We start from the raw sequence: 26445 nt of genomic DNA on the forward strand, positions 1-26445 counted from the left end.
ATGTGTAGTCTCATAAGGGGTCTAATTATAGATTACCTTCGATAATTAGTTATATTTAGTATCTTGATTTTTATATTTTAAAAAATTATATCGATATCATCGATATTCTTATAGTTACGAAAGTAAAATATTTAGGTCTATTTACCTTAACGATGTTGGTAGAGATGCATGGCGTCGGTGGTGGCATCAACGTCAATGCAGTTGTTGAACAGTCCTTTCAACACTATGTATCTATGTTGGCGTTCCATTGTTACGAAATTGAAGTCCATTACTGAAGCCATCGTTGAGCTCCGGTGCCTGTCGAAGCAGGACTCGAAGATGCACACTCCCCTTCGTCGTCTCCTCAACCACCACCACTCGTATATGGTCGAGGCCTAGGAGAACGTTGTAGTTGCCCTTTGCAACCTCTCCATCTCCACCCACGAGACACTCATGTGCACCCCGAGCATCCTTGATGCCCTCGTCGCTGTCCTTCGCTTCCGCTCCCTCGCCCATCACGTCATCGCAACTCTTTACGGTCTCCTCTTTGTCGAAGTATACCGCTCCATCATTGGGTCAAAAAAGCCTCTCATCATCACCCTCGTGGACCTTTTCGGCACCGTTGGTGTGTTGACTAGGTCCATCAAGGAGGCGCTTAAGGTCCTCTTTCACCTGGCCCTCTACTCGCTCAATTTCACCGCTCTCGTTGAGCTGGGCGTCGTGCCACTCCTTTTTGCACAGGTGGTGAAGGATGGGCGTAGGGGAGGTTATAAAGGGTTATTGCGACGACGAAGAGTGATGATGAGGGCGTCGAGGATGCTCAGGGGGCACATGAGCATCTCATGGGCGAAGATGGAGAGGTTGAGGGGGGCAGTGGCGACATTCTCCCTGGCCTCGGCCGCGAGCAAGTGGTAGTGGTTGAGTAGGTGGGCAACAAAGAGGGGCATGACGCCAACGTCAGTGGGGGGGGTGCACATCTCCAGGTCCTGCTTCGACAGGCAACAAATTTCAATTCCACAACGACGGAGCGCCAACACAATTATAGAGTGACGAAAGAGCCGCTCAATAATTACGTCGATGTCAACACCAACGGTGTCGTTATCGCCTACCACCACTAACTGAAAAGTTAAAATTATCTTTTTACAATTTGTTTTTATATTTTCGTTAGTAAAATTAACATAGTTAGAATAAATAGATCTAAAATTTTTACTTTCGTAACCAATAAGAGGTGTAAACCAATATATACTAAATGTAGCTAACTATATGAGTAATTTATAATTAACCCCTTATAACAACATATGTAGAAAAAAGAAACAAACTAATCTATTAAATATGCACTAATTTTTTTTATATAGTCCTTAACAAACTATACGAGGTTAAGGGGCGATTAACCTTTTGTAAACAAATATCAACAAACTTATAGGGGCAAATCGAAACCTAGTTGAATCTGTTAATATTTTAATACTATTATAGGATGATGGCTAATTTTATGTTCACTTTTACCACATTTTTTCATAAATGCTATTCCCTTACATGGGGGTTAGAAAAGAGTTTATTCATCATTCATTTTCTTGAAGACTATTATCCTCAACCTGAAACATTCATTCATTCAGGTTAAGTGCCTCAACAAAAAAAGAAAAAAAAAAAAAGGTAATAAAAAGAATGACATCCTTTTATCTCTGGTGTGCAACTTGTAGAACTAATAATGTTCCTTGTGGAACACAAATCTGGTGGAGGTCTTGATGCTCATCTCATGACACAATCTTTCCAAGTCTCTTCCCAGAGCTGCTGGTCCACAGTAGAAAACCCCTGCACCCGATTACACCAAAACTATAAGCAAGCTTCAAATCCAGCATCACAATACAAAGCTTTATTTTGCCTTTTGCAGTGTAAACTATTACTGATGTTCTTGGTTTTGGATTGCTGTTGGATCATCAAGTGGTTCTCACTTTGTGAGCCTGCTTAGACCGGTGATTACAAGACACAGCATGAACTGCTGGAACCTTACCTATCCTCTTTCCTCCATGTCTACCAGCCAATCTAGAGAGGACCCTGGACCAATTTGGCCTGGCAAACTTCGTCCTCACCTAAAACAGCAATCAAGCCATTTACTCAGATGATAATATAGCTTCAAAAACTCAGGTAAAATTTCCTTTTACTTATGGTTTAGGTGGATGCATATCTTCATCAAGTGATGATCGTGTGGTTTCCTTCTGCTAAGAAACTTTGGGCTCAATGGCCTCTTGCTATTAGCTGTGTGAGACAGGAGCAAACCAGGAAGTGAGCACTGGAACTCACCGGCGTCTTGGAGATGATGTCTACGCCACTCTTCATGAAATGGAGGGCTTGTACTGCTCTCACCAGCGCCGATCTCTTATCCCCTTCCTCGAACACACTCGTCAGGTAGTTGTGCATTTCTATCAGCCCCTGCAAATGATCACAGATCGATGCACGACCCGAGTGAATCCTCCTTTTGCTCGTCGAATCAACCAGAGCTGAAAATGGAGGTTTGCCACTTCACCTGCTTCTTGTTCAACACTGAGACCTCCTTCATGATGTCCCTGAACCACTCGAAGGAGCCCTGCTCTCTCGTGACCCAGTAGAAGTAAGCTTTCTCGGGGCCGCTCCCGGTCCTTCGACCATTGGCATCTCCCACCTGAGAAGACTCTCCGAAGACATCACTCAATATCGAAACAAGAGACGGAAGTGGAAATGACAGCCTTTACATACATTGTCTTCTGGCGGCGGCGGCCTGCGCAGACCATTGGCGATGTCTTTGAGGATGCTGATGAATGGCGTCGCGCCGATGCCGAGCCCGACGAGCAAGATGATCTTGTACTTTGCGTGGTCCTGAGAAGCTGCGCCGTAGGGGCCATCAATGGATACGTGTGGCAGATCCGGCTTACCGGAGAGCAATGCCTACATATCCAACAAAGAGATCGGATGTCATGATTTGGAACTCCTGCTGCTGCCGTTCCTGCACGAACAATTCCATCGTCAGGTTTGCGTACCTCTTGGAAAAGGCTGTAGATTTGGCAGCTCCAGTCTCCAAGCGATCTTATGTGCAAGCCCAAATGATCATCTCCTGGTGCAGAGGTAAGAGAAAATGGATGCCTGCAATCATGATTTCAGAAGATTAACATGGAGTATTCTTTTAGATCCAGAGAGAATGAACTACATACCATTCAAATCTGGAAATCTCAGGGCACTGAACATATATGTGCATGCCACTGCGAAATGTGAATCCTGCAGGCTTCATCAGCTTCAAAGACAACACCTTGCCGGGGTAGATTGTTGCCTGTGAAGAACAATCGGAGCTTAGAGAAGTCCTGAGAGAGGGTGAAAGATCAGCTAACATGCGTACTTTTACGACTTCGACATTGTAGATCTCTGATCTTATCGTCCGAAACATTCGCTCCCCGGCGTAGATTAGGACCGGGATCGCAATATACATCCATGTCTATCATGTTCAAGAGATCAAAGTGAATGAATGCCCTGTAGATCAACAATGGGTAGAGCAAGAGATGAGGTACCGTCTTCTCGGTCACATCGTGTGTCAGAAACAGGAACATGGAGTGTATTACGAGCAGCACGTAGACCAGGATCAACAGGTGGTGCGAGTACCAGAAGGCATTGAAGCCCGCCCACCGGCCGATCGGCCTCGGCAACGACGCCGGGCTCCTTCTCGATGGCCGTGTCGCGAGCAAGAACGCAACGATCATGAGGACCACCATGGCGATCCCGGTGGCGCCCTCGGTCGTGAGCACGATCTGCACGTAGGATGGCTGGCGATACTGGAAGCAGTAGGCGATGGTTTGCCGGAAGACCAATCTGTCGGCGTTGGCAATCCTAGGGAAGTCACAGGTGAGGTGTGTGCCGCCATGGAGGATGATGCCGATCACTATCCCACCTGCAACCAGCTATACTAGAAGGAGGAGACTGCAGTCAGAAATCTCAGCACTAATTCCTTATCTTGATGAAGACTTGTTTCATTGCTTAGGAATTAGATCGAAGAAGAGATGCTACATATCAGTTTATGAAGTATATGACAAAAAGACGTGTTCTGTTGATAGTAATTACTACAAACATGTAAAGGGCACCACTGAGATACCTTGTGGAAATTGATGGTGTCATTGAAAGGTACGACCGAGTTGATCCGACGACTTCTGCGAAGCCACGTCATGGTGTTACGGCACACGGGGAGGAGAACGAGGGCCATGTTGAGCTTGAGCGTCTCGGCAGCGCCCTTGGCGGTGCACAAGCAGTACCCCATGACGTCAAAGGCCAGCCGGTGGCGGTACTGCACGAATTTCCAAGCGAACAGCGCCATGCAGGCGGCGAGCCAGAGCAGAACCACCCAAGCTCTTCTCCAGTGCGTTCGGAGGAAGAGGTCGATCCGCGACATGGTCAGGCCGCCGGAAGAGCTCGTCGGCCTCGATGGCGACCAGCCTGTGTGCGCGGAAGTCTTGGCCAAGTTGTCTTCTTGTTTAAGCGACTGCACGCAAGACGCCAAAACTAAAGATTGCAGACTTCTACTGGTATTCACGTAGTGACAGCAGATACGCACCTCGAAAGCTCCATGGCCGGCGTCAAGCTCTTCGACGATCAGCTGCGCACACTCTTCCGCCTCTTCGTGGGACAAGGAGATCTTGTTCATCAGTGCGCTCGACATGATTGCCTACGATAACAACACGGCAAGCTTCAGCATGGATACGCATGCGAGATAACCGGAGATCATGCAGGCTCCAAAGACCTTCTCGATCTCCTCTACTGTGATCTCCCCTTGCAGGTTGCTCCCGTTCCTGAGAAGAAGTGAAGAACAACTCAGAGATCATATCACCGGAGATGCTCAACGAGGTGCTGTGAAGAGATTACGTTTCGAGGGCGAATCTAATCTGAGGAAGGAGACAGGGTTCGGTGGAAAGGTGGAGCCTGGGACTTCTCCCGCCCATTGGTTGCGTGAGATCGCTTGCAGCTCCATGACTTCCCATACTATCTGCAAAGAGAAGAGATGGAAGAACAAGGAACGATGAAGTTTCAAGATCACCACAGATCCCAGAAAACATACTGCGTTCATCATGCAGCTCGTCCACTTCCGTCCACCACAACCTTCCGTTCTCGTCCTGTTCGACGAACTCTGTCTCGTTTGCATGGACCGGTAGCAGCCTCGTCTGCCCATTCTCCTGTGGCTCAATTGGAGCAGAGGGGCTGGCACCGACAAAGAGAAATGGAGAGAAGCAAGAGCGTTGGATGTCGAGGTTGCTCCGAGGACAGGAAGGACTAGCTTTGAAGTTGAGCTTGATATCCACGGGCGGACTTTGGACTGGAGAGAGCAGGCTGTAAGGAGAAGAGAAGCGAGTGCAATGTGGCTCATTCTGGCAATTGACATGCACTTGAAGAGTGGGAGAAAGTTCCTCATCAGCCTCCGAGGAGTGAGAGATTGGAGAAGACCAGGTGTTAACTCTGGTTTGGAGATGCAGCGGAGTGCTGTTGGAGTGAACCAGTATCTCCATCCTTTCAGAATTCACAGGACTCAAGGGTGTGGTAGGAGCAGTATCAGCATTCCAGAACAAAGAACCACCGTCTTCTTTCACGAAGATCGAATGAGACTCTTGGAGTGCTACCATGTTGTCTCCGAAGGTCCTGTGAATGAGAGATCACAAACAGCAGAGAAGCAGATTAGAGCATATGCTAGCATTGGAGTGCATGCTGTGTGTGTGAAAGGATCGTGTGATAATATTGTGAATGGGACTTGCGGTGGTTGTCATTCTAATGGGAAGTTGTTGAAGGGATGGGATTGATTAGGTAGCTTGCTGCATTTTTTCATGAAGTAATAAAAGAAAGGGTTAGGGGTTGACCTGAGAAGATCGAGTTGGTCGACCTGGTTGAATTGAGATTGGTTTGGTTGATTGGATAGGTGGGAAAACTATTCCTTCTATGGATGTAGTCGGACCAGAGTTGATCTGGCGTCAGGAACAAGTGCATCGCTTGACCCCATCTTTTGCCGGTATAATGCAATCTTGTTGAGCTGCCATCCATTGGTTTCTGCTAGTGCGTGCTTTATACACCCCAACTTGGTTTAGTTGGCAATAATAGAGCGTAACAGGTGATTAAAGCCAAAAAAATGGTACCTACCTGAGAACAGATTTGTCAAGTTAAGAGCAGCAATAATGTCAACTTGGGAATACATCAATGGATTCAAATAACGTAAGCATGCCAATTTTGTATTGTTTGTCCGTGGCTCTCAATTTTACTTTTTTTTAATCTTAATTAGAATTGCTTGTTAGTCAACATTCAGATACCTTTGCAGTTTGAGCATGCAAGCGTATCTCCTGTATTGAATATTATCAATAGCTCTTGCTGACTGAGAAAAACCTAGATTCGAAAAAAAAAAAAGAGAGAATAAATGTTAGCAATTCAATACAATAGAGCAATTCCAATCTTTATTGTCGAACATAATCGGAAAAAAAGGCCTGAGGCACACCAAAGGCAGTATTAAAGAAAATCTGTTATATCCAACGTTGTTTCAGAACAGGAAGGTCAATCATAAAAAACAAGAGAATGGTGCCCATTTCCAGGCAATCCAAATTCGTCAATCATTTATTACAGACGACATAGAAGGCTGTCTGAAAAAAAAGATGCACGGCATAAAAGCAAATTTCTCAACCTTCAATCTTAACCCGTAAGAGCTGAAGCTCCTGAGATGATCTCTATCAGCTCTGTAGTAATTGAAGCTTGCCGAGTCCTTTGGAGAAGAAACAAGCAAAATAGAAGTTAGTTAAATCACTTGTCATTATTATGGTTGTATCTGTGTGAACGTGTGTGCGCGCGTAATAGAGATAGAGAGAGAGAGAGAGAGAGAGAGAGACCTGTTGTATGTCAGTGTAAGACGGTCAAGCATTTCACCAGCATTCCTACTGGAGCTGTCCATGGCTGACATACGTGCTCCCAGCTCACTACAAGCATTTTCCAGGACTGCATTAAATAGAACCTGGACGCAATAAAGCAAATTAACTTCACATACATAAATATGAAATATTAATATTTCACTATTACAAGACGTGCACTTAACATGGTCATGTTTATGAGTGGACTATAAGGAGCTCATTATAGACAAGTTAGAATTGCAGTATCTGCATACAAAATAGTTACAAATTCTCCATAAACTATAAACAGAAGGGAGAACTTAAAAACTACTGAGAAGTCTTACACAAGAAAATTGGAATTCTGCAAGATTCTGCAGCACTTCAGCTTTGGTGTCACCCCCTTCAATTTCATAGAAGTCCAAACTCCCAAGCTTCCCTCCCGCTTCCGACTCTTTCTCCACAGTCTGAATACAATGAGTGTTAAACCACTTGCAGTTCTGAAATATCCCTAGGAGAAGTGACAACTACACAGTCAAATAATTGAAATCACCTCAGGGGAAAGTATTGTTGAAACAGTTGGCAGAAATGACACAACAGACTGGAACTTGTTATAAATAATCCTCAGAGCATCAAACTCCATGTTCTTCAAGATATCATCAGCAAGAACAGAAACCTGAAATATTAACAGAAGTCCAAAAGTGAAATGATGCAAATTACAAAGGACATACATGTCAATTTTAACAAATAAAAAAATTATTTTAGTCTTTCGAAGGCCGGTGAAAAACTTCCTCAGCCACATGCTTTCAATTTAAAAGTATTTTATAGGCATATGCTCACTACTAAAAGGGTCTGTAATCCCTTACAGTCATAGACTCCTACTGTGCCTTTCCAAGGAAGACTTGGGTACTAAGTAGGATTTGTTTTGATTGACTTTTTTGCTTGCCATTTGACTTTGTTTTTCTGGTCATCTAGACCTCAGAGTTTATTAAAGATAGTTCCAAGTGATATGATTACTGAGTTTGGAAAATTCTAAATCATGTCAACTCAGGCACCTTCACCAACTTCTAAGTACTAGTGATGTCTCTCAAAAGTTTGTCCTAGTTGTATTTTAAGTTAGGAATTCACTAGAAAAAAAATAAAATTTGTCTAGTTGTGTATGAACAGCGAAGGTATCTATGATCTTAACTACATCACTTATTTAATGAAGTAACTTATTTGCTAAAATAACTTATGTATTGACTTCTCTGTCTCAGTCTCTTATTTAAGTTCTACACCTTTTAATTCACACATCCTAGTGTTTTATGATCATGGTGCATGCTTATGTATACAGTAGATCCTATTCTTTTCAGGGTAATTCTTTAGCGATATCAAGAGTCAGTAAAATGATGCTTCCAGAGCAAATTGTTGCGGTTGCTTATTGGACAATCACCTGTATAACAGTAACAATTATGTTTGTACTTGAGCTCTTAGGTAGCTGTTGAAACATAAAGAACTGTAGTAATTGCTGTCGGAAGAAGTATACAATTCTTTTGTAACCATCCAAAAATAGAATATTCACAATAGCTATCTAAAAGGGACCCCAGAAGTTTCAATGAGTAACCATATCTTGCATGAACCAGCATGTGGTTTTCTAGACATCAATCTTTCATAGTGGCTGTAAGCAAGCATTAAGAATAACTTTGTTCTTGGGCACCGTGATCAAGAGAAGAGATGAAGCAGTAAGTCTGGCTACATGTTACTTTGCTTTCTTAGGATGAGGGAAACAAATGTAAAATTCATTACCCCTCATCCCTTGCACATGTTTAATCTCTTTTCAGCAGTTTATCCATGAATCTTTTTCATTAACATCACTCTCATAACTCTTTTTTTTAATAAGAAGTTCAATTTTGTCGCTAAAGAAATCAGAACCATACATAGAGCTGACCTGAGTGTAATTGAGAGGATTCTTTTGCAACTCAGTGATGTTCATCTCAATGCTATTTTTTGAGTCACGCACCAATTGAACCTTCCCTTTCTCTCCCAATACGACATATTTAGTTTCCTTTTCTGGACCTGAGGGCAACAACTGCTGAAATTAGAATTTCAACAATTTCTAGCTACTCTGTTGTGGATCATATATGAACGGTACCAGAAGTCAACTTATAGAGAGCCTTGCTGACTTTGACTGATGTGGAGTTGATGCCTCCGCAGAGCCCCTTGTCAGATGTAATAGCCACAATAACATTCTTCTTCACATTCACACCTGAAATGCAACAAGGCATATTGTCAAACTAAGAACAATGGAGATATATACATATAGCAAGCTGAGTGAAGGCGGAAGACAAGCTGACCTAGACAAAAAGGAACAAACAGGTAAAAATTCAGAAGGATAGAATACAATGCTTTGAAGGTTGGCCTAATAGCAAAATGCATAATAGGATCAATGGATCATTAAAAAAAAATGAAAACAATGGAAAATATCTACATAAAACAAGCTGAGTGGAAACAAAAGACAAGCTGACCTAGACAAGAAACAAAGAGGTAAAAGTCAAGCATTAAAAGGATAAAATATAATGCTTTGAAAACAATAGAACAAAGTGAATAGTAGAATAACGAGGTAACTAAAAACATGTGAACAAGAAATACTTCATCACAGTATATGCAAATCTCACAAACAAAAAACTTTCCTAACAAGCTGTAGCCTTATAGCAGCTTGCATATTCACTACTTAAGAGTAGGTAATTGTACACAATGAACAAAATAATTCGCTAGATAATCTCTATAGAGAAGTTGTAATGCATATTAAATCTCTAACAATTTTAAAAATTATAGGATTACAGTTAATCACTCCTTAACTCTAAAACCATGTCTCAAGAAGTCAATATAAGCATCTAACAAACCACAAACACCAAGCATTATTCATCCTTTGTTGCTTGACTTTTGTTTGGTTGAGGATTACCTCCTACCTGGATGGAAGACTAACACGCTAGCTCCACAAAATCCATTATTCTGTAAACCCTGATACTAAAACTCAACAGATTAATCAAGCACTGATATCAATAAGCTGACCAGGCATGGCATATTCCATTGATTCAAACATCGGTCAGGCAAAGCATATTCCGTAGATTCAATTATCTGTTGGTATGCATTACCCATCCGACCACTGACCAGTCGGTATTATTTTTTATTTTATTTTTTGGTGACACCAGATGGTCGGATCAGTATATGGCTCTATAAACTGATGTTATATTGGTCCAGTAAATTACATGAAACTGATATCAGAAGGAAATTTGAATCTTTGGCATATTCCAAAAGTTTACCTAATGCACTTGTTTTTTTTCCCTCTTTACTACTTAGTTTCTCTGACAAATTTATACAAATATATCTAGATAGCCCAATCTTTTGACTGCACAAAATTGCTAGCCTGATATTAATCCTCCAATCATATCCTGGTGCCCAAAGTAGAACTTAAAACCTCTAAATTTGTAAAAATACAAAAAAAATCTGACAAGACTCTAGGATAAAAATGCACAGCCTTCAATTATTATGTTTGCCTCAGTGTTTCGCGTAATCATTAGTAGGCTTAAAGATACAGCCAACAAATGAAACAACAATCAAAAGGTTAAAAAATGTGCATGTATAAAAACCTTCTAATGAGAAATCGGAAGGGCTATAGTAAGAGATATTTCTCATAGTTAATCATTCTACAGGCATCTATGCACTAAAAGAATGGAATCTGAAATCATACTTGGGTTATCTCCAAGAAGTGCAGTAAATGGCTGCCAAATCCCACGGGAGTTCTCAGTTCTGACTTGAACAGCTCGAAGCTTTGATGCTGCCACCATTTTCATTGCCTTGGTAATCTTTTGAATGTTCTTAACACTCTTCATCCGATTTCTGACTGCAGAGAGATGAACAAAGCAAAATCACCTTCCAAATGCATTCACCTATTTCTGTTTGCAAAAAGGAAAAGAAAGTGGATTGATAGAGCCTTGTACCTGCTTGAGTAGAAACTGAGCGTGCCCCCATTGGCCCCAACTCACTGCTAATTGACAACCGAGTTAGAAATGTAATGATATAGGCAGGCAATAAAAGTAACAGTCCATGCATTGAACCCGAATCAAACTGCACATGTGCATTACAAATTTGATTAAAAAAGACTCCAAAATTTCAGGAAGATTGCAGTGCATCTGGATGAGTAGGGAAAGAAGTTTGCGATATGATCCATTGCAAAAGGATGAATGAAAAGGTAGCTAGAGGTCTAGCAACTCAAGGATTAAAACATGAATGAGAAGAATTTTCTGAAAAGAGTCTAGAAAATAAAACTTTCGATGATGCAATAATATGTAAGAAAAAATTCTGCCAAGTATAAAAGCTTCTGTCAATGTACTTTCTTTGATGTTTCAGTTGGTCTCTCCACATATAAGCTACTTAACATTATGATGATAAAGTTTGTTGAAAATTGATGTTATCAATTTGCTTATACATTGTTGTCATCATATTTTCTTAAATGAATAAGGTAGTTCATTTTGCCAAGCTTCACTTTGTGGATGCATAATAGCCAATTGATAACGATGTTTTTTGTGTAAACATAGTACAATTGCTTCTTGGCTTCATCAAAGCCTTTTCTGATACTTTCTAACTCACAAGAAGCTGATGATTTCATGTTTCTTGACATATTTAAAAGAAGGTCACTCATGTTCTATACCATTTATTAGATGAATCAATGTAAAAAATTGGGCTGCCATGTCCGAAAAAATTATAACCTAAAAACAAAGAAAACAAGCCAAGCACAAAAACAAGGTTTGACAGCTTTGCTTTCATATTGTTGTTTGTAAGTATCTTTCATTCAGAAAACACAGAGAGAGTTGGTAAGTATCAGGTTCTTATGGTAAAACTGTTTGGCATTGACCAAATAAAACTCTTCATAGAAGGCTTTGGGCCATTGATTTAATTATATCTCTGAGAATTTAACTGTTAATATAAGTCCTAGATAATCTTCCCGAGAAAAAAAGATTATTATTAAACAAGGATAGTTCATCTATCAATGTGGTGTTGAACAATGTGAACGGCTTTAACACAGAACAATTCTTCTTTCACAGTTTCCTATGTTTTACACTAAGGCAGTGTGATGTTACCTTTCAGTGAAAATTTCCATCGCTTCTGTGTATCAAATGTACAACAATCATAAGGAAGATGGCTCAAAACGTAATCACAGTACGATGACGACTTGCATAGAGTTCATTTGGCTGGAACATAACAAAAGATCAGCGCACCGGCTGGTCCCTAAATACGAATGATTCAAGCAAAATAGACAAGGTAATTTTACAATTCCCCATTTATCTTAGTCTATAGGAAAATCTATCCGCGTTATGTTTCCCTCCAAAATGAAGATTGAGTCGGCCTAAGCATCCATTTCTACGATCGATCCGGTAAAACAAAGCCAAAAGAAGGAAGTTCTACTACATCCATGCAACAGAAACCAGCGATCGCCAACAGATCCAGGCAAACCAACTGGAAGTCACCGAGAACCGATCGATGTGCTTACTCAGAGAGAATCGCGGATCGGGCAGCGACGGAGGAGTTGTAGGAGACGGGGGAGAGGAGAAGCCGCCTCCCCTCCCTTCTGAGAGCCGCCATCGCCATCGTCGACCGCCTTAAGAGCTCGTCCCTCCCGAAACCCTAAGAGCGCCTCTGCTCGTCGCTCGGAGAATGCGATTCGAGATTTGGAGAATTAACTTTGCTCGATGACGTCGCTCCTATTTCGTTTTAACGCCAAATAGGTAAGGGATTGAGGAGCACACGGTGAACGCCTCCCGCAATCATGGACGTCCAAGATAAAATGGACGGCGATGCAGTTTTGTCGTTATTAGGCCTTTAATGGGCTTACCTTGATGCCTTAGCGGGCCTAACAGCGGCCTGCTCTCTTCGTCCACGGTAGGCAGGAGGAAATATATTGGATTAATATACACATAGCTCCTAATTCCGATTGTATTTTCCATCTGGAATTTCTGTAAATATATTGGAAGTTATATCTACTTAGGAGATTGAGTTTTAGATATATTAGGAGATTATCTCCTACAGAGGAGAGGATTCCGAGCGTCGGTTGCAAGGATCTCTATATATATGTGCAGACGTCGTGAGTCAACGAAAAGACGGCATCAGCATGGGTTCCATCTTCCTCTTGACCCTCTTCCGAGGTTGCTCACGAAAGCCCAGAAGCAGCGCTCGCGTTGCCGACGATGCGCTTTCGGAGGTCGCCCTTTATCTCGACGACGATATACTTCCGGTGGTCTTCTCCTACTTCCCGGCGAAGGCTTTCTTTCGCCTGCAGCTCGTCGCCAAGCGCTTCCACGAGCTCTCCAAATATCCTCGCTTCCTCCTCGAGCAGGCGGGCCATAATAAGTCCGCATCTGGCTTCTTTTACCGGGACGGCTATGGTCCGTATGGCTTCCTCCTCATCGACCCTTACGCCGGAATCCCCGCCAGCTTCCCGGACTACTTCAATTACAGCGACGAGGTCCTCGCCTCAGCCGGAGGCCTCGTGTTCTATCAGAGGAAGCGGTACTGGGATGATGAGCACGGGAGCTTGTGCGTGTGCAACCCGGCCCGCCGGACATGGCGGACGCTTCCCTCCCCGCCGAGCCAAAAGTTCGGCAAGGAAACGCGCGTCAGCGTCGCCGTGAAATTTGTCTACGACGGCGATGACATGGCGGAGGACTACAAGCTGATCTGCCTCACTGAAGCCACCGACTGCATCTTGTTTCAGCACTGCGGCGTGTATGACTCGGCCGCCAATGCGTGGACGACGGACGAGGAGATCGACTTCGGGCCGAGGGAGTTAGAGTACGACCACCCGGTGGTCTGCGGTGAGACGGTGTACTGGGCGTCCGACTGCGTCAGCTACTTGAGAATGCCCGACCCCTACGTCGTCGCTTTCGACACGACGACGAAGCGCACGGAGATCATCCCGGTGCCGGAGGGAGCCGTCATCGACTCCGACGAAGACACGATCAAGGTGGGGATGTGGGACGAGAGACTGCCATGCCTGATCCATTATAGCGTGAATGCTGCCACCTTCACCCTGTGGATGCTAAGAAGGAAGAACGAAGGCTCGCCGCAGTGGGTGAAGTCGCACGAGATAAGCTCGATCCCTTACGCGCGATCCTTCGTGCTGAGCCATGGCTCGACGGGGATGCTACTGGTTTACAGCGACGGGTACAACGCGTACAGTTACAGCTTCAAGGACGGGGAGTCACAGAAGATAGGAAGCTCGTCCCGCTTCTTCAGCAAGTTCATTCCCTACGCTAATACGCTTCGGCCATGCGGCAAACAGGAGGTGTTCTTAGAAGACCTGAGAAGACCTCTTCTTCCTTCTTTGCTTCCATGGGTTTTCCGATGCAAGAACAAAGAGAAAGATAGTCTTACTCTCCCACATACGATCCAATTCTCTTACAGTGTTATATACTTTTAGTGTTAATAGCTGCATTATAATGAAAAATAACGATCATTATTTGGCAAATTAGCATCATATATATTACTGAAAATAACATCCGAGCATGATGTGTATCATAACATTTAAGTTACAGCATCATCATCATCATAAAGCATCATATATCACTAAATGCTCTCTTTCTTCTTCTTTCTTTTTGTTTTAACTATTGAGTATGTCGATAGTATCAAACTAACTTAAATGCTCTTCTCCTAATCATCATCATCCTCCTTCTAATTAGAAGTTACTAATAGGGTCGAAAAGAATGATGGGAAACAACATCAACATAATTAAGATTTCGACAAATGAAATAAAGAGGTATAGAAATAAAGATATGATTGGTAATTGAAGGATTATAAATAATAAAATTATATTTATTATTTTATAAATATCTCAAATAGTAAGGAAATTGCAAATGGCAAGATGAAGGTTGCCAATAGCAAACTTATCATTTTTTAAAATTTTAATATTCCTAATATATACTTTTTTTTTCTTCATACGAGTAATATTGTAAGGGCATCGCAAAACGTCAAACGATATCGAGCGATAAGAGAGTGGAAGTAACGTTAAGGAGTTATGAGAAACACAAAAAATAAAATTAATAATAGAGAAAATATAAAATAGTAAATTTTTATTTTTATTATTTTTCTTTTTTTGATATTATTAATAATAATGAGATTGCCAATAACAAAAAAAAAAAAGTAAATTTCTTCGTCGTTCTCACATAAATTTAAGTATTCTTTAAATGGAAGATGATTTATAAGGATAAAATTGCAATGACGATGTTGTATCAAAATACGGATTTGTTTTTGGGATCCAATAGGAGTATCAGGGGGGGCATGTAGGACTGTAGCTTTAGATCCAACAGCGAGCATCAAAATCCGATACCTAATGGATCCAACCCGAAATATCGAGTATGGATATAGGTTTTTGGATCCGATCCGATAACACTTTTAGGCATCGGCGGCGTCCCTCCGCCAGGAAGAACTCGGTCAAACGCACCGCAGAAATGCTGAGAGGACGTCTCCTCCCTCTGTTCCACTTCTGCCATCCCAAATCCTTCTCTTCTTCGTCTTCTTCCTCCTCCTCCTCCTCCTCCTCCTACCCCGAAATCCCCACTCTCTATTCCTTTCTCCAACCTTCCATCTTCGCCATCCGCACCACCAAAGGCCCACAAAACCCCCCGCCCTCGCCCTCGCCCACCTCCCTGTCCTCTCCCGGCAAAACCCTAACCCCAGAAGACACCGCCGCTCTCGAGTCCGACCTCCTGTCCGCTCTCCGATCCAGCCGCACTGACGACGCATGGAAGTCCTTCAAGTCCCTCGCCTCCGTCCCCCGACTCCCGCGCCCCGACGCCGCCGATGCTCTCGTCGCCCACCTCGCCTCCCTCCGCGACCGGCACAATCTCAAACGTGCATTTGCCGCCGCCGTCTTCCTCCTTGAGCGCCGCCCGGGAACCCTCTCCATTGCCTCCCTCGAGGCCCTCCTCCGCGCCATGGACTCCGCCAATACCCCCGCCCCTGCCCTCGCGCTCGTCCGCTCCATGCTCAAGAACCGGGTTTTTCCTCCGTTCGCCGCATGGGGGAGCTTCTTGATCCGGATCACGAGGAGGAACGGCTGCTTCGACGCTTTCTTGCGCGTGTTCGAAGAAAGTTGCCGCCTTGTGCTGGACGAGAACGTCGAGCCAATGAAGCCTGACATGGCCTCCTGCAATGAGGTTTTAGACGGGTGCTGCCGTGAGCTCGGGTCAGTAGCTGCTGCGGAGCGGGTGGTTGAGATAATGTCCACTATGGGCATGTCACCGGATCTGCAGAGCTTTGGGTCGCTCGCCTTTTTGTATGCATCCAAGGGCCTTGAGAGCAGGATCGTTGAATTGGACAAATTGATGGACGCATTGGGTTTCTCAGACAAGATTATCGTTTTAAAAAATCTGATTAGTGGATACGTGAAGTCTGGTTCTCTTGAATCGGTTTCTTCTGAAATTTTGCGGGCTCTGAAAGAGAGACATGATAAAAGTTCATATTGTTTGGATGAAGATACCTACGGGGAAGTTGTGAAGGGTTTCACAGATGGTGGCAGAATCAAAGATTTGGCTAGTTTGATTATCCAGTCACAAGAACTGGAGTCATCACAAGATTCAGTTGGCATTGATAGGTCAATCGGGTTTGGAATTGTTAATGCATGCGTTGGGCTGAATCTTCTGGACAAGGCACACAGCATTCTTGACGAAATGAATGCTCAAGGAGCTCCAGTAGGGCTTGGCGTGTACTCATCAATATTAAAAGCATACTGCAAAGAGCAAAGAACAGCAGAAGCTGCCCAATTGGTGACAGAGATCAGCGCCGCTGGGCTTCAATTAGATGCAAACAGCTATGATGCCCTCATCGATGCTTCTATGTCAGCTCAAGATTTCCAATCAGCATTTTCTCTTTTCAGGGACATGAGAGAGGCAAGAATTCCTGATCTTAAGACGAGTTATCTCACTATCATGACAGGGTTAACAGAGAACAATCGGCCTGAGCTCATGGCTTCCTTCTTGGACACTGTGGTCGATGACCCAAGAATTGAGATTGCTACACACGATTGGAATTCCATAATACATGCTTTCTGTAAGGTTGGTCGTTTGGAGGATGCTCAAAGGACATACCGAAGAATGATTTTCCTAAGATTCGAACCAAATAACCAGACATATTTGTCGCTCATCAATGGCTATGTGTCTGGAGAGAAGTGCTTCAGTGTGTTAATACTTTGGACAGACATCAGGAAGAAGGAGTTTGTTCAATTCGATCATGATTTAGTGGATGCCTTCTTATATGCCATGGTGAAGGGTGGATTTTTTGATGCAGCAATGCAGGTCGTCGAGAAGGCACAGGAGCTGAAGATTTTTATTGACAAGTGGAGGCATAAGCAAGCCTTCATGGAGAACCACAAAAAGTTGAGGATATCAAAAATTAGGAGGAGAAACTTCAGGAAGTTGGAAGCATTAATAGCCTTCAAAAATTGGGCTGGTCTTAATGCATGAAGATGTGGAGTCTGACTTCGTATAAAACTCTATCCAAGCAAAAAGCCTACCTTGAAGGAAAATGCTGCATCAAAATTTATTATGTGAATGGTGGACAAGGCATGCTCATCCACATACCGTAGTCTGCAAATGTATTGGAAAATAAATTATGAAAGATTCAGAAGTCATTGGAGTTTGCAAACATATAAATTCAATTGGACAAGACATGGTCGTATCTGTCTGTACAAGTGATGAAGTTAAATTATTGTCTACAGAGTCAAACAAGATAATGTCTTAAAACTATAAGAGTCAACTATGATTTCTTTCACAGAGGAGTTCAAACAAATACAAAATCCACTATGTATGCAATCTTTACCAAGTCAGTATGCATCAGTTCATTCCAGCTTGAAAATGTTCAGTGCTTGAGTGAATTCCAAATTTACTTCCACCTAGAGCAGAGAATTGGTGCTTCCATATTCAAAGATTGCTAAATTGAATTGGTTCAGGGAGACGTCGGCAACTAGGAAAAATCAGTAAATTTAGGTCAATATAGCTAGTTTGTAACCATTTTCACAATAACTGTTACAAAAAACTTAGCCAGGGAAAAGTTCAAGGTCAAAATGTCTTCTTCAATCAAAAGAGTCCTGTCTTGACATCAACACATTTTCTTTTTCTGGTGTAGCTATTAACTGTTGTTAAATCAGTGGCGAGAAAAACTGATTGTCTTCTTGAAGCTTCTGAATTTATCATTCCTAGTCATTGTAGACAATGAAAATTGTTCTGATTGATTCTTTTTGGATCATTGTTGCCTTGTATGGTTTATATTTTCCCAAAAACCTTAGCCTGAATCAAGGATCATTGTTTTGGGTACCGGACTCGCTTTGGTGACTTGTCAGATCGGTATACCGATCAATATCGGTGTATCGTGTGTCAGTACACCGGTACATATCAACGTTTTGGAGAGGAAGGAAAAGAAGAAGAGTAAGGGCAGGTGGAGGAAGAGGAAGAAAGGAGGAAGAAAGGAGGAAGAGGAGGAAGAGGAGGAAGAAGAGAAAGTGGTGGAGAAGGAAGAAGAAAAAGCAATGGAGGAGGAGAAGAGGTGGTAGTGTACTTGGGAAGAAGAAGGTACATGACGACAGTGGCGTCGTGAAGCAGCGGCGGTGGCAACAGCATTGAATGTGAACGTGGGCCCTAGTTTCTATTTTACGTTTTTTTTTTCTTTTCTTAGTGCTGAGTTGGATGGGGCCCACCATTATTTTAGGTTTTTTATAAAATTTTTTCTGAGTTGGATCGGGTCGCCCGAAACGGGGGTGATCCATGTACCGGTCCACGCTCGGACCGGTATGTACTGCCCTTTTGATACTGTTTCGGGCAGTACGACAATCCTTGGCCTGAATACCATTTTTAACCCTTGATGATCAACAAGCTGATTCTTGTTATCATAAGCATGACCAATATTGTTATACTAATTTGCTTACACGTTTTCCTTTCTTGAAGCATTTTAATATCTACATGAAAGAGATCTTATGGCCTAACATATCTGTCTACTTCAAAATTTTTGAATTGCTATCTTGTAAGTCCCCTGCTTTTTATAACTACTAATTATGAGCAAAAGTCCACCAGAACAATCTAAGATGGCTTTTAAGTTGACTTGAATGATATGAATATTCTCATTCATTGGATGATCTGAATCATATTACCTTGACTTTTCCATACAACTTAGTTGGTTTTGGCCTGTTGTTGGGGAAGTAGTATATGGTAATAGAACCTACTTATGGAACATTGTTTTCCATTGTGCCAATGGGCTTGTACAATATGGAGTGATACCTCATGGAAAGGCTAAGTTTTACTGGCTATATATTCAGGATTTTGATTTTTATTTGTTTCTCATAGAAATTTCTTTTATACAGATTTTGTTCAATTTAATTTTATTAGTTCTTTCTTTAAAATGGAACTTCTGAATACTTTTTTACTGAACCTCTGGTTATCTTATTGGTTTAAATCTGTGTGCATCTGTTGTCAATGGTCTGTACAGTCCATCAGAATTTTTTTGTTTTGTGTTGTTGCTGAATTGTCCTTGATATGCATAGTACTTATGAGATTGATGCATGCCTCTTCATCTTCTTTTTTGTATGCAGTTCTTTGTGTAGGCTTTTAAAGGTTGGTTTGTTTGTTTTCTTCAATCATAGTTAAAGGTTCTAGCTGATGAGGAATCCCTTCTGAAACCTCATCCCAGAACTGTTAAGCTATACTTCAAACAAACTGATCAGTTTGTTTCTTGGTCTCGCTCAGAGTCGCAGGTATTATGAAGTTCAATATGAGTCTTGGCTGTAAAACAATAATCATAGAACTGCAAATTTGCAGCACTTGTTGTTAGTGTTACACATTAACATTGTTTTGTTATGCATCAGTCTGCATCATTTAATGTTATACATCAGTCTGAATTCTAGTAAATATTCTTTTACTGTGGATAAATTCTTGCTTAAGATGATAATTCTGATTTTATTCATTTCCAGGTTCCATTTTCATCTCTTGGGGCTTCTAAAATGATGGAGGTGATCCTCCAAACAAGTGTCTTGATATATGGGTCATGAGAAGTCAAAGAGGTCATGTGTTGTGCAACAGAGAGACTAAGATTGAGTTGGAGCAATGTCATTGTAGAATTTTAAGAGTCTACCTGCCTCTTGAGCTTTATGCAACTCCACCATTGAAGATGTCTTTGCATTTTGCTACTTGCGTAGATTTCAAGGTATACCAGGCAAGGTGAGCTGATTGAACATGGAATCAAAGTGCACCTTGTTCATATGGTTGATAAATCTATGCTTCAAAGTGCTGGCAATAATGCCACTGAAAAGGAACCCAGAATAGGCACCTTGACAAGCACAAATCGTGGCTGTAATTAAAGGGAATGATGCCAAGTCGCCGAGATTGATGGGATCGAGGACTGAGATCATTCAGGTTATATTTAGGTTCCTTCTATTGGTGCACAAACTGGAAATCCTTGCCGGTGGCGAGACGTGTGATTGGTAGATTCAAGTTATGGAAAAGCAAAGATGACAATCACATGTTGGAGAAAGCTTGGTCATCCTCATCAATCAGGTTGTTTCATCTTTTCTCTTCCCCACTTCTGTTTCTCTTTGTCTTTCCCTTTTGTCTTTGATTTCAACTGGATTGAGATTTGTGTTTCAATTGATCTCTATAACTAAGAAAAAGAACCATTTCATGATCATGTTAATGTCATGCAAGCCTCTATTACTGTCATAATACGTGTGAAACTTAGCATGTGATTAGTATGCAATGTTTGATTGGAGAAGGAAAATGGTGCTCATCTGCTTGTTGGCATTAGTTCAACAGCATATGCAATCAATATCAATCAAACTAGGATTTGTTTTGAGAGTTGTTTTAAATCCATGTGCGAACTATGCTTGTGTTGGTTTTTGTAGTTCAATGAATCTATGTATATAAATTGGAGCATAAGCATTTAGGCTTTAGATCAATCAAATTAATGAGTTAGTTTTATATCAAGTCCTAATTATGATGATGTCTCTCCATAGCCTCTGTGGATTTGGACAAGTTTGTATTTCTAGCATTTGTATTTATTTCTGTGTGATAAGGATGACTTGAAACTTTTTGATATTTGATATGACAACTCCCAAGAAACATTTAACACATGCAATCAAATCATTCAACAAAGAAATCCAGATCAATAGAATCAAGGTCCAAGTTTATGTCAGACTATCATCACTTGTCAACAATTACAGCTCTTTTACTTTTTCCAGACATTTCATTTTTGTAGACCAAGGGATTCTGACACAAATAATTCAAAATTCAGCAATCTTGTCACATTTAATATTTCTTATTTGAATTGATGGAAACTTCATAAAAGTGACAGTGCAAACTTTGAGGGGCCAAAAATCTCTCCCACCACATAAAGAACACCAAGACAGCCAAATCATAGAAAGAGAAATTGTAACAGATCATACTATTCATTGGCATCAAAGCTAGTTGCACATTAACCTAACTAGGGAGGGCACCCAAAACCTCATTTAATCAATAAATTGCTGCCTCCCTAGATTTGAGAGAGAGAGAGAGAGAGAGAGAGAGAGAGAGAGAGAGAGAGAGAGAGAGAGAGAGAGAGAGACTGGTCCATGAAGAACAAGAGAGTAACACATCCATCCTACCAACCCATAGCACCATCCACCCAAAAGGAATAAAAAACCTCCTATGTTGCCACTAGACAACAAAACTAGTGTGCTAATGTCTCAAGATGCATCCACCAACCATTCATCAGTAGTAATATCACATGCTTGTTGCACAACCTGATCCACCCGTCAATTTGCATTCCAACTTTCCCAATATCTTCATATCAAAGCCTCAATAAAACCAAGGGAGAGAGCAAAAAGGTTAGGAGGAGAGAAGGCATCCCTTTGTTTGGAATCAGGCCACCATCACTCCCATCAATGCTAGTTGTTCCTGTGGGGCCTAGGCCACCCAGCACTCCTCCAGTGCCTGTAGTGCCTGTGGTTGGAGTGAAGGTGCTTGGAGTTGTGGAGCTTGGAGTGGTGCTTGTGCTTGTTGGAGTGGTTGAAGAGCCTGCAGCACTGATGCAGAGTAAAAGAATGAAAAAGTTTTAGGGCTTAGACAGATCAATGTAAGTGGAAAAATAAGGTAGGAAATTGATACAACCACATCTAGGCATTTAATCTAGCAAAACTAGCTTTGAGTTTCAACCTTGGCCTTCAATTCCAATAAACTATGGGGAAAAGATAAAACAAAGTTCCAGCAAGAAAAATAGTGAAATACCCAATGGGTTTACTAGATGATTAGAGGATAATGACAACACAAATGCTTTATAAACAGAAGAAAATGAAAGAAAATGCAACTTGGCATTTTAAAGTCCCAGTTAGAGGCAGAGGAAGAGTTGGAATCCACAGAACAGACAACTAAAGTTGCCTTAAGATAGAATTGGATGAATGGAGAAACTTAAAATTGTTTGGGATTCAAGGAACCATAACACCATCATCAGTGAAGGTTGCTGTAAAACTGTCCACTCCAGCAAAACCAAGAAAAATTGGAGCCTTCCAGCTTCTAGAACACCTTTCAAGGTTGCTTAAATTGCTCAGGGTTGAATTTCCTAAAAGAACCGAAATAAAAAGGCCAGAGGAAAAGGAGAAATGCCTTTTACAAAGAGTTCGAATATATCTTATTTCTTCTCAATCCCATTACCTTGTAGTGGCAGGGTATGTGCACCCATTTCCTCCTGCAAAAACCAGAAAAGACATCAGTTTCTTCCCACACTGATCTACTTGTGTGTCCATGGCATGTAGCAAAGGGCATGGAGAGAAAGATGTGTTTTGAGAGGAGGCTTAGGGATCACCTGGGTCAGTTGAGCTAAGCATAGCAGTGCCAGCAAAGTCACAGGCATCCTGTGTCTGACCCTTCTTCTGGTAATAGCTATTGGCAGCATAGGAACAATGGGCAAGCACTGTGTTAGGGTTGTAGCAAGCCCCATTTTGTAGGATTGGAGTGCAATCAGCCCCAGCTCCACAAGCATAGTCCAGTGTCTTTTGCAGAGCAGTGGTGCTCAAATCAGATCGACAAACACACCAAGCAGCATCTTCCCAAGAAAAAAAAAAATCAAAAAGAAAGAGGATATAAGATTTTAGATCATCTCTTACATTTCTGGACATTATAATGAGCAACAAAAGAGAACCTGGCGTATGAAAACTAGTTTAGAAGACTCTCAAACCATCTTCTTTATATTTTTCTTCTTATTATTTGCACTCCCAAACCATCTACAATAACTAGCTTTTGTGGTTCTCAGAATTCCATTTTCTGTGCAATTTGTGTAGTAATAAACAAAGACAGCCATACAAAAGGCCGAGAAAAGCAATCTCAAATAGAAAAATAGAAACGCTCATCCTGAGGACACACAGTACAGATCTGAGCCAAAGGATGAAATGACATGTGTTTGAAGAAGAGGCTGCAAGTCATGGCTAATGGACACTTGAACAAACATCTTTGCTCTCCTCATAAATCATGAGAAAAAAGGAACAATCATGCAGAAAAGGCAAAAGAAAATAGATCATCTTTCAGAGACACATGACAATAAAATATAAGAAAGAAAAAAATGAAATTATTCTAGAGCTTACCTGAAGCACCAAACATGGCCACAGTCATCAGGAGGAACACTAAAGCAGCCATTAGTTGCCAACTGAGAAGAAGATGGGAGAGAAGAAATGGCCTGCCGACCAAGCTTTGTTCTTTGAGAGAGAGTCTGAGAGAGAGAGAGAGAGAGAGAGACTGGGCCTTCCCCATGGGTAATGATTTTGTAGTGGTGCATGGTGTACCAGTGTAGAAGAAAATGGTATTCCCACGCGTCCGACTCACGCGTAACGTTAACGCGATGAGATGGCAATCAAACGGCCATTAGGTGACGAAGGGAAAAAAGAGTTGCAGCCACCGATTTCGGTTGGAGGCGGCGGCCGACTGCTTGTGGGCCCGAACTAGTATGCCAGGTAGGCGAAACGGGTAAATCGTCAGCAGGTGGGGAGAAAAAGTTCATCGTGATCCAACATAAATGGACGGTCGAGATGCCCGAAAGGGAAATTGTAGCGGTGCGTTCAAATCGTAAACTTGGACAGAATCACCACCGACGCCTGATCTAACATAAATGGACGGTCGAGATGGCGGAAAGTGCGATTGTAGCACTGCGTTTAAAATCCATTAGACAGACAGGATGTTGATCCCCACCGACGCCTTGCCTCGCACGCATCTCAAAACACCGCTCACCTCGATCCAACACAAATGGACGGCTGAGATGCCAGAAACTGAAATTGTAGCATTGCCTTTAGAATGTACGATCGCAGAGGATCCGCACCCACGCGGTGTTCACCGAGATCGAAGATAAATGGACGGTCGAGATGTCAGGAACCGAAATTGCAGCACCGCGTTTCAAATGTACAATCGGACAGGATCCCCACTCACCCACCCACCCACCCTTGCGTCTCGCATAGCTCTTCTGCCCGTCTCTCTGGATTCTTTGGGGACGGAGGCGAGGCATCTTTCGGTGGGCATGTGTGGGAATCGGGGACGGCGTGCGGCACGTACCGAGGGAGGTGGGAATGTGGGGCCACGGCGTCCTGTTCTCTCGTCCGTTTCGTGTTACTGTGCTGCCACCGGGTAGGTGTGATGTGCTGGCGTCGCATCAAAATTCGGTATTCGAGGGCTGGTCCAGATGTGCAATATTAGCTTTTCCTTCGTCCCATTATTTTCATATACTTTATTTCTGGTTGGTAGATTATTATTATTATTATTCTTCTTCTTCTTCGTCTCTTTCTTTTATTTTAACTTTTTTTTACAAATTTTGGTCTCTTATGTCTTCCTTTTTTTTTTAATACATTTTTTTTATCTCTTAAGAGATAGAAGTTCTTTGTGCACTAAAAAGAAGGCACATATCACTTACCAAAAAAAAAGAAGGCACAATATCATGTAATATTCCAATGAAAGAAATAAGATTTATAAAAAGTGTATGCAAAAAATCTACTTTTTTAGATTATATATAATATTATTTTTTTTAAAATAAGTACTTATAAGTAATAAAAAGTTAATTTGATGATATTATGACTGGAAATTTGTAGCCACCAATCTAAGCATATATTTTCCCTTTGTTAGCTCATAAAATGAGGTTTAATGAAGTTCCAACTAGTTGGGTAATTAGAAAATTAAAAAATTAAATTAAATTTAAGTAAGTTTCAGTTTGGGCAAAATAAAAAAAAAATATCCTTAAGTTTTTACTCTCTTTTTTCTAAATTTTATTTATTTATTTCGATAAAAAACATCTTTTATTTTGTAAAGGATGAGATTATACATCTATTGTGGTTGCCTCCATCCTTTGTCATCACTAACTGTCTTTGGATTGCCACGAGGTCTTGTTGCCTTTGTGCGGTGACATTCGTCTTATCGCTCGTGTCTCTCATCACTGTATTCTCTTTGTCTCTTATCTGATTTTATCGTCGTTGCTTCCACCCTTGCTCTCATTTGTCTTGCATCGTATCATTATCAAGCAGGGTGTCCTTGGCCCCCTTTATATGCAAGGGTAGAGATAACAATGAGGGCCAAAAAGAACAAGACAACGAAGGTGAAGATGAACAATGACCAAAGAGGACTAGGCAAAAAAACAAAAACAAAAGTAATAGGACAAACGAATAATAGTGACTAGAATAATCTTATCTTTTAAATAATAATGGACTCTTTATGAGAATAAATAAAAAAGAAAATCCTTGGCGGGAAGTCAATGTAATCTCTTTTTTATTTGAGAATTTATCTTTTAAATTTAGATATTTTATAAATATAAAGGGGATCATGCAACTTAAACCCATGATCACAAGGTGGTAATTAGTTTCATTCTTTATAATTAGGGCTATTACATTCTTTTAGAGTCAATTTGGATATAATTAGGCTAATCATAGAAAGTTAAGCGTAACTACTGTGATTCACTATAATTTAAGATCATTATCATATTTTTAGGATCAATTTGAGAGTAATTAGACCTAGTTATAATTGATTCATAAACTTCTTATATTTAATATAAATAAATAATTATATTATAATTTTTCATACATTAATAAATCGATTTAGAATTCTCATGTATTTAATTTGATGATTAATGTTTAACTAAAACTAATTATAAATATTTTATTAGATAAGACTTAATTATTTGTATAATTTATGTACGCTGACAATTTAGATTCCCAAGTAAATTGTAACTACATCTAGCTTAATCTCCACGAATGAGTAAGAGATAATCTTCTCTAAATCCAACGGAGAGAAACTTACGAGTACAAAATATCATCCTTTATTTCATTTCCTCTCATCAAAATATTAAAATTTATATTTATAAGAATAAATCTTAATTCTTAAAGACTACTCTTTATAGTTTTGATTTATAATCTAAATTCTAATTCTAAATCATCGAGAATTTAAATACACCTTGTGTTGAATCTCGGATTTTGATGATGAAGTCAATTGTCATTTGTTGTCTAATCTATGTGTTGAGATAAGTGTGCAGGATTAACTACGATGAAAGTTAGACAAGCAGCAGGAGTTGCGCCGGAGTCAAGTTCATG

At 41.3% G+C, this 26445-nt stretch overlaps 5 protein-coding genes across 8 annotated transcripts; 2 read left to right on the forward strand and 3 right to left on the reverse strand.

Annotated features, from left to right (window-relative positions):
• Positions 1–1496: 1496 nt before the first annotated feature.
• On the reverse strand, positions 1497–6356 carry LOC103997295 (respiratory burst oxidase homolog protein F-like). 3 transcript variants are annotated; one of them, XM_065124712.1, is made up of 16 exons: positions 6282–6356; positions 5838–6037; positions 5048–5622; positions 4855–4975; positions 4733–4781; positions 4547–4657; positions 4091–4474; positions 3513–3899; positions 3344–3439; positions 3162–3277; positions 2991–3093; positions 2710–2898; positions 2501–2635; positions 2278–2406; positions 1988–2066; positions 1498–1788 (listed from the first exon to the last, which is right to left on the reverse strand). In XM_065124712.1, exons 3-16 carry the CDS (start codon positions 5604–5606, stop codon positions 1679–1681), a joined length of 2568 nt encoding a protein of 855 aa, XP_064980784.1. In that variant the 5' UTR covers positions 5607–5622; positions 5838–6037; positions 6282–6356; the 3' UTR covers positions 1498–1678. The 3 variants fall into 3 exon arrangements, with proteins under 3 accessions (XP_018673535.2, XP_064980783.1, XP_064980784.1); XM_018817990.2 differs by having other exon boundaries at positions 1497–1788; positions 4855–5622; XM_065124711.1 differs by lacking the exons at positions 5838–6037; positions 6282–6356 and having other exon boundaries at positions 1497–1788; positions 4855–5669.
• An 85-nt stretch (positions 6357–6441) lies between these two features.
• On the reverse strand, positions 6442–12579 carry LOC135622677 (ATP synthase subunit gamma, mitochondrial-like). Of its 2 annotated transcripts, none has more exons than XM_065124714.1 (9): positions 12373–12579; positions 10823–10866; positions 10573–10725; positions 8974–9087; positions 8770–8897; positions 7396–7518; positions 7190–7309; positions 6849–6970; positions 6442–6724 (listed from the first exon to the last, which is right to left on the reverse strand). In XM_065124714.1, the coding sequence occupies exons 1-9, from the start codon at positions 12468–12470 to the stop codon at positions 6655–6657; spliced, it is 972 nt and encodes a 323-aa protein (XP_064980786.1). In that variant the 5' UTR covers positions 12471–12579; the 3' UTR covers positions 6442–6654. The 2 variants fall into 2 exon arrangements, with proteins under 2 accessions (XP_064980786.1, XP_064980785.1); XM_065124713.1 differs by having other exon boundaries at positions 10823–10869.
• Positions 12580–12990: 411 nt separating this feature from the next.
• On the forward strand, positions 12991–14298 carry LOC135623987 (uncharacterized). The gene has a single exon (XM_065127458.1). The coding sequence runs from the start codon at positions 12991–12993 to the stop codon at positions 14296–14298; it is 1308 nt and encodes a 435-aa protein (XP_064983530.1).
• Positions 14299–15303: 1005 nt separating this feature from the next.
• Positions 15304–17729, forward strand: LOC135622678 (pentatricopeptide repeat-containing protein At1g69290-like). Its single transcript, XM_065124715.1, has one exon. The coding sequence runs from the start codon at positions 15326–15328 to the stop codon at positions 17336–17338; it is 2013 nt and encodes a 670-aa protein (XP_064980787.1). The 5' UTR covers positions 15304–15325; the 3' UTR covers positions 17339–17729.
• Positions 17730–21272: 3543 nt separating this feature from the next.
• LOC135622679 (PLASMODESMATA CALLOSE-BINDING PROTEIN 3-like) lies at positions 21273–23628 on the reverse strand. Its single transcript, XM_065124717.1, has 4 exons — positions 23470–23628; positions 22695–22934; positions 22544–22577; positions 21273–21918 (listed from the first exon to the last, which is right to left on the reverse strand). Exons 1-4 carry the CDS (start codon positions 23519–23521, stop codon positions 21684–21686), a joined length of 561 nt encoding a protein of 186 aa, XP_064980789.1. The 5' UTR covers positions 23522–23628; the 3' UTR covers positions 21273–21683.
• Between the last annotated feature and the right edge of the window lie 2817 nt (positions 23629–26445).

Source organism: Musa acuminata, chromosome BXJ2-9, assembly GCF_036884655.1.
Source record: "Musa acuminata AAA Group cultivar baxijiao chromosome BXJ2-9, Cavendish_Baxijiao_AAA, whole genome shotgun sequence".
Classification (NCBI taxonomy): Eukaryota; Viridiplantae; Streptophyta; class Magnoliopsida; order Zingiberales; family Musaceae; genus Musa; species Musa acuminata.

Coding starts and splice junctions, on each gene's coding strand:
- LOC103997295 (XM_018817990.2), bottom strand. CDS start 5,606: ATGGTAGCACTCCAAGAGTCTCATTCGATCTTCGTGAAAGAAGACGGT. Junction 4,782..4,854: donor ATTAGATTCGCCCTCGAAAC/GTAATCTCTTCA, acceptor ACTTCTTCTCAG/GAACGGGAGCAACCTGCAAG. Junction 2,407..2,500: donor CAGTGTTGAACAAGAAGCAG/GTGAAGTGGCAA, acceptor GATCATTTGCAG/GGGCTGATAGAAATGCACAA.
- LOC135622677 (XM_065124713.1), bottom strand. CDS start 12,470: ATGGCGATGGCGGCTCTCAGAAGGGAGGGGAGGCGGCTTCTCCTCTCC. Junction 10,870..12,372: donor CGATCCGCGATTCTCTCTGA/GTAAGCACATCG, acceptor GTTGTCAATTAG/CAGTGAGTTGGGGCCAATGG. Junction 7,310..7,395: donor CAACAATACTTTCCCCTGAG/GTGATTTCAATT, acceptor CATTGTATTCAG/ACTGTGGAGAAAGAGTCGGA.
- LOC135623987 (XM_065127458.1), top strand. CDS start 12,991: ATGGGTTCCATCTTCCTCTTGACCCTCTTCCGAGGTTGCTCACGAAAG.
- LOC135622678 (XM_065124715.1), top strand. CDS start 15,326: ATGCTGAGAGGACGTCTCCTCCCTCTGTTCCACTTCTGCCATCCCAAA.
- LOC135622679 (XM_065124717.1), bottom strand. CDS start 23,521: ATGGCTGCTTTAGTGTTCCTCCTGATGACTGTGGCCATGTTTGGTGCT. Junction 22,935..23,469: donor GGCCATGTTTGGTGCTTCAG/GTAAGCTCTAGA, acceptor TTTCTTGGGAAG/ATGCTGCTTGGTGTGTTTGT. Junction 22,578..22,694: donor GCTTAGCTCAACTGACCCAG/GTGATCCCTAAG, acceptor TGGTTTTTGCAG/GAGGAAATGGGTGCACATAC.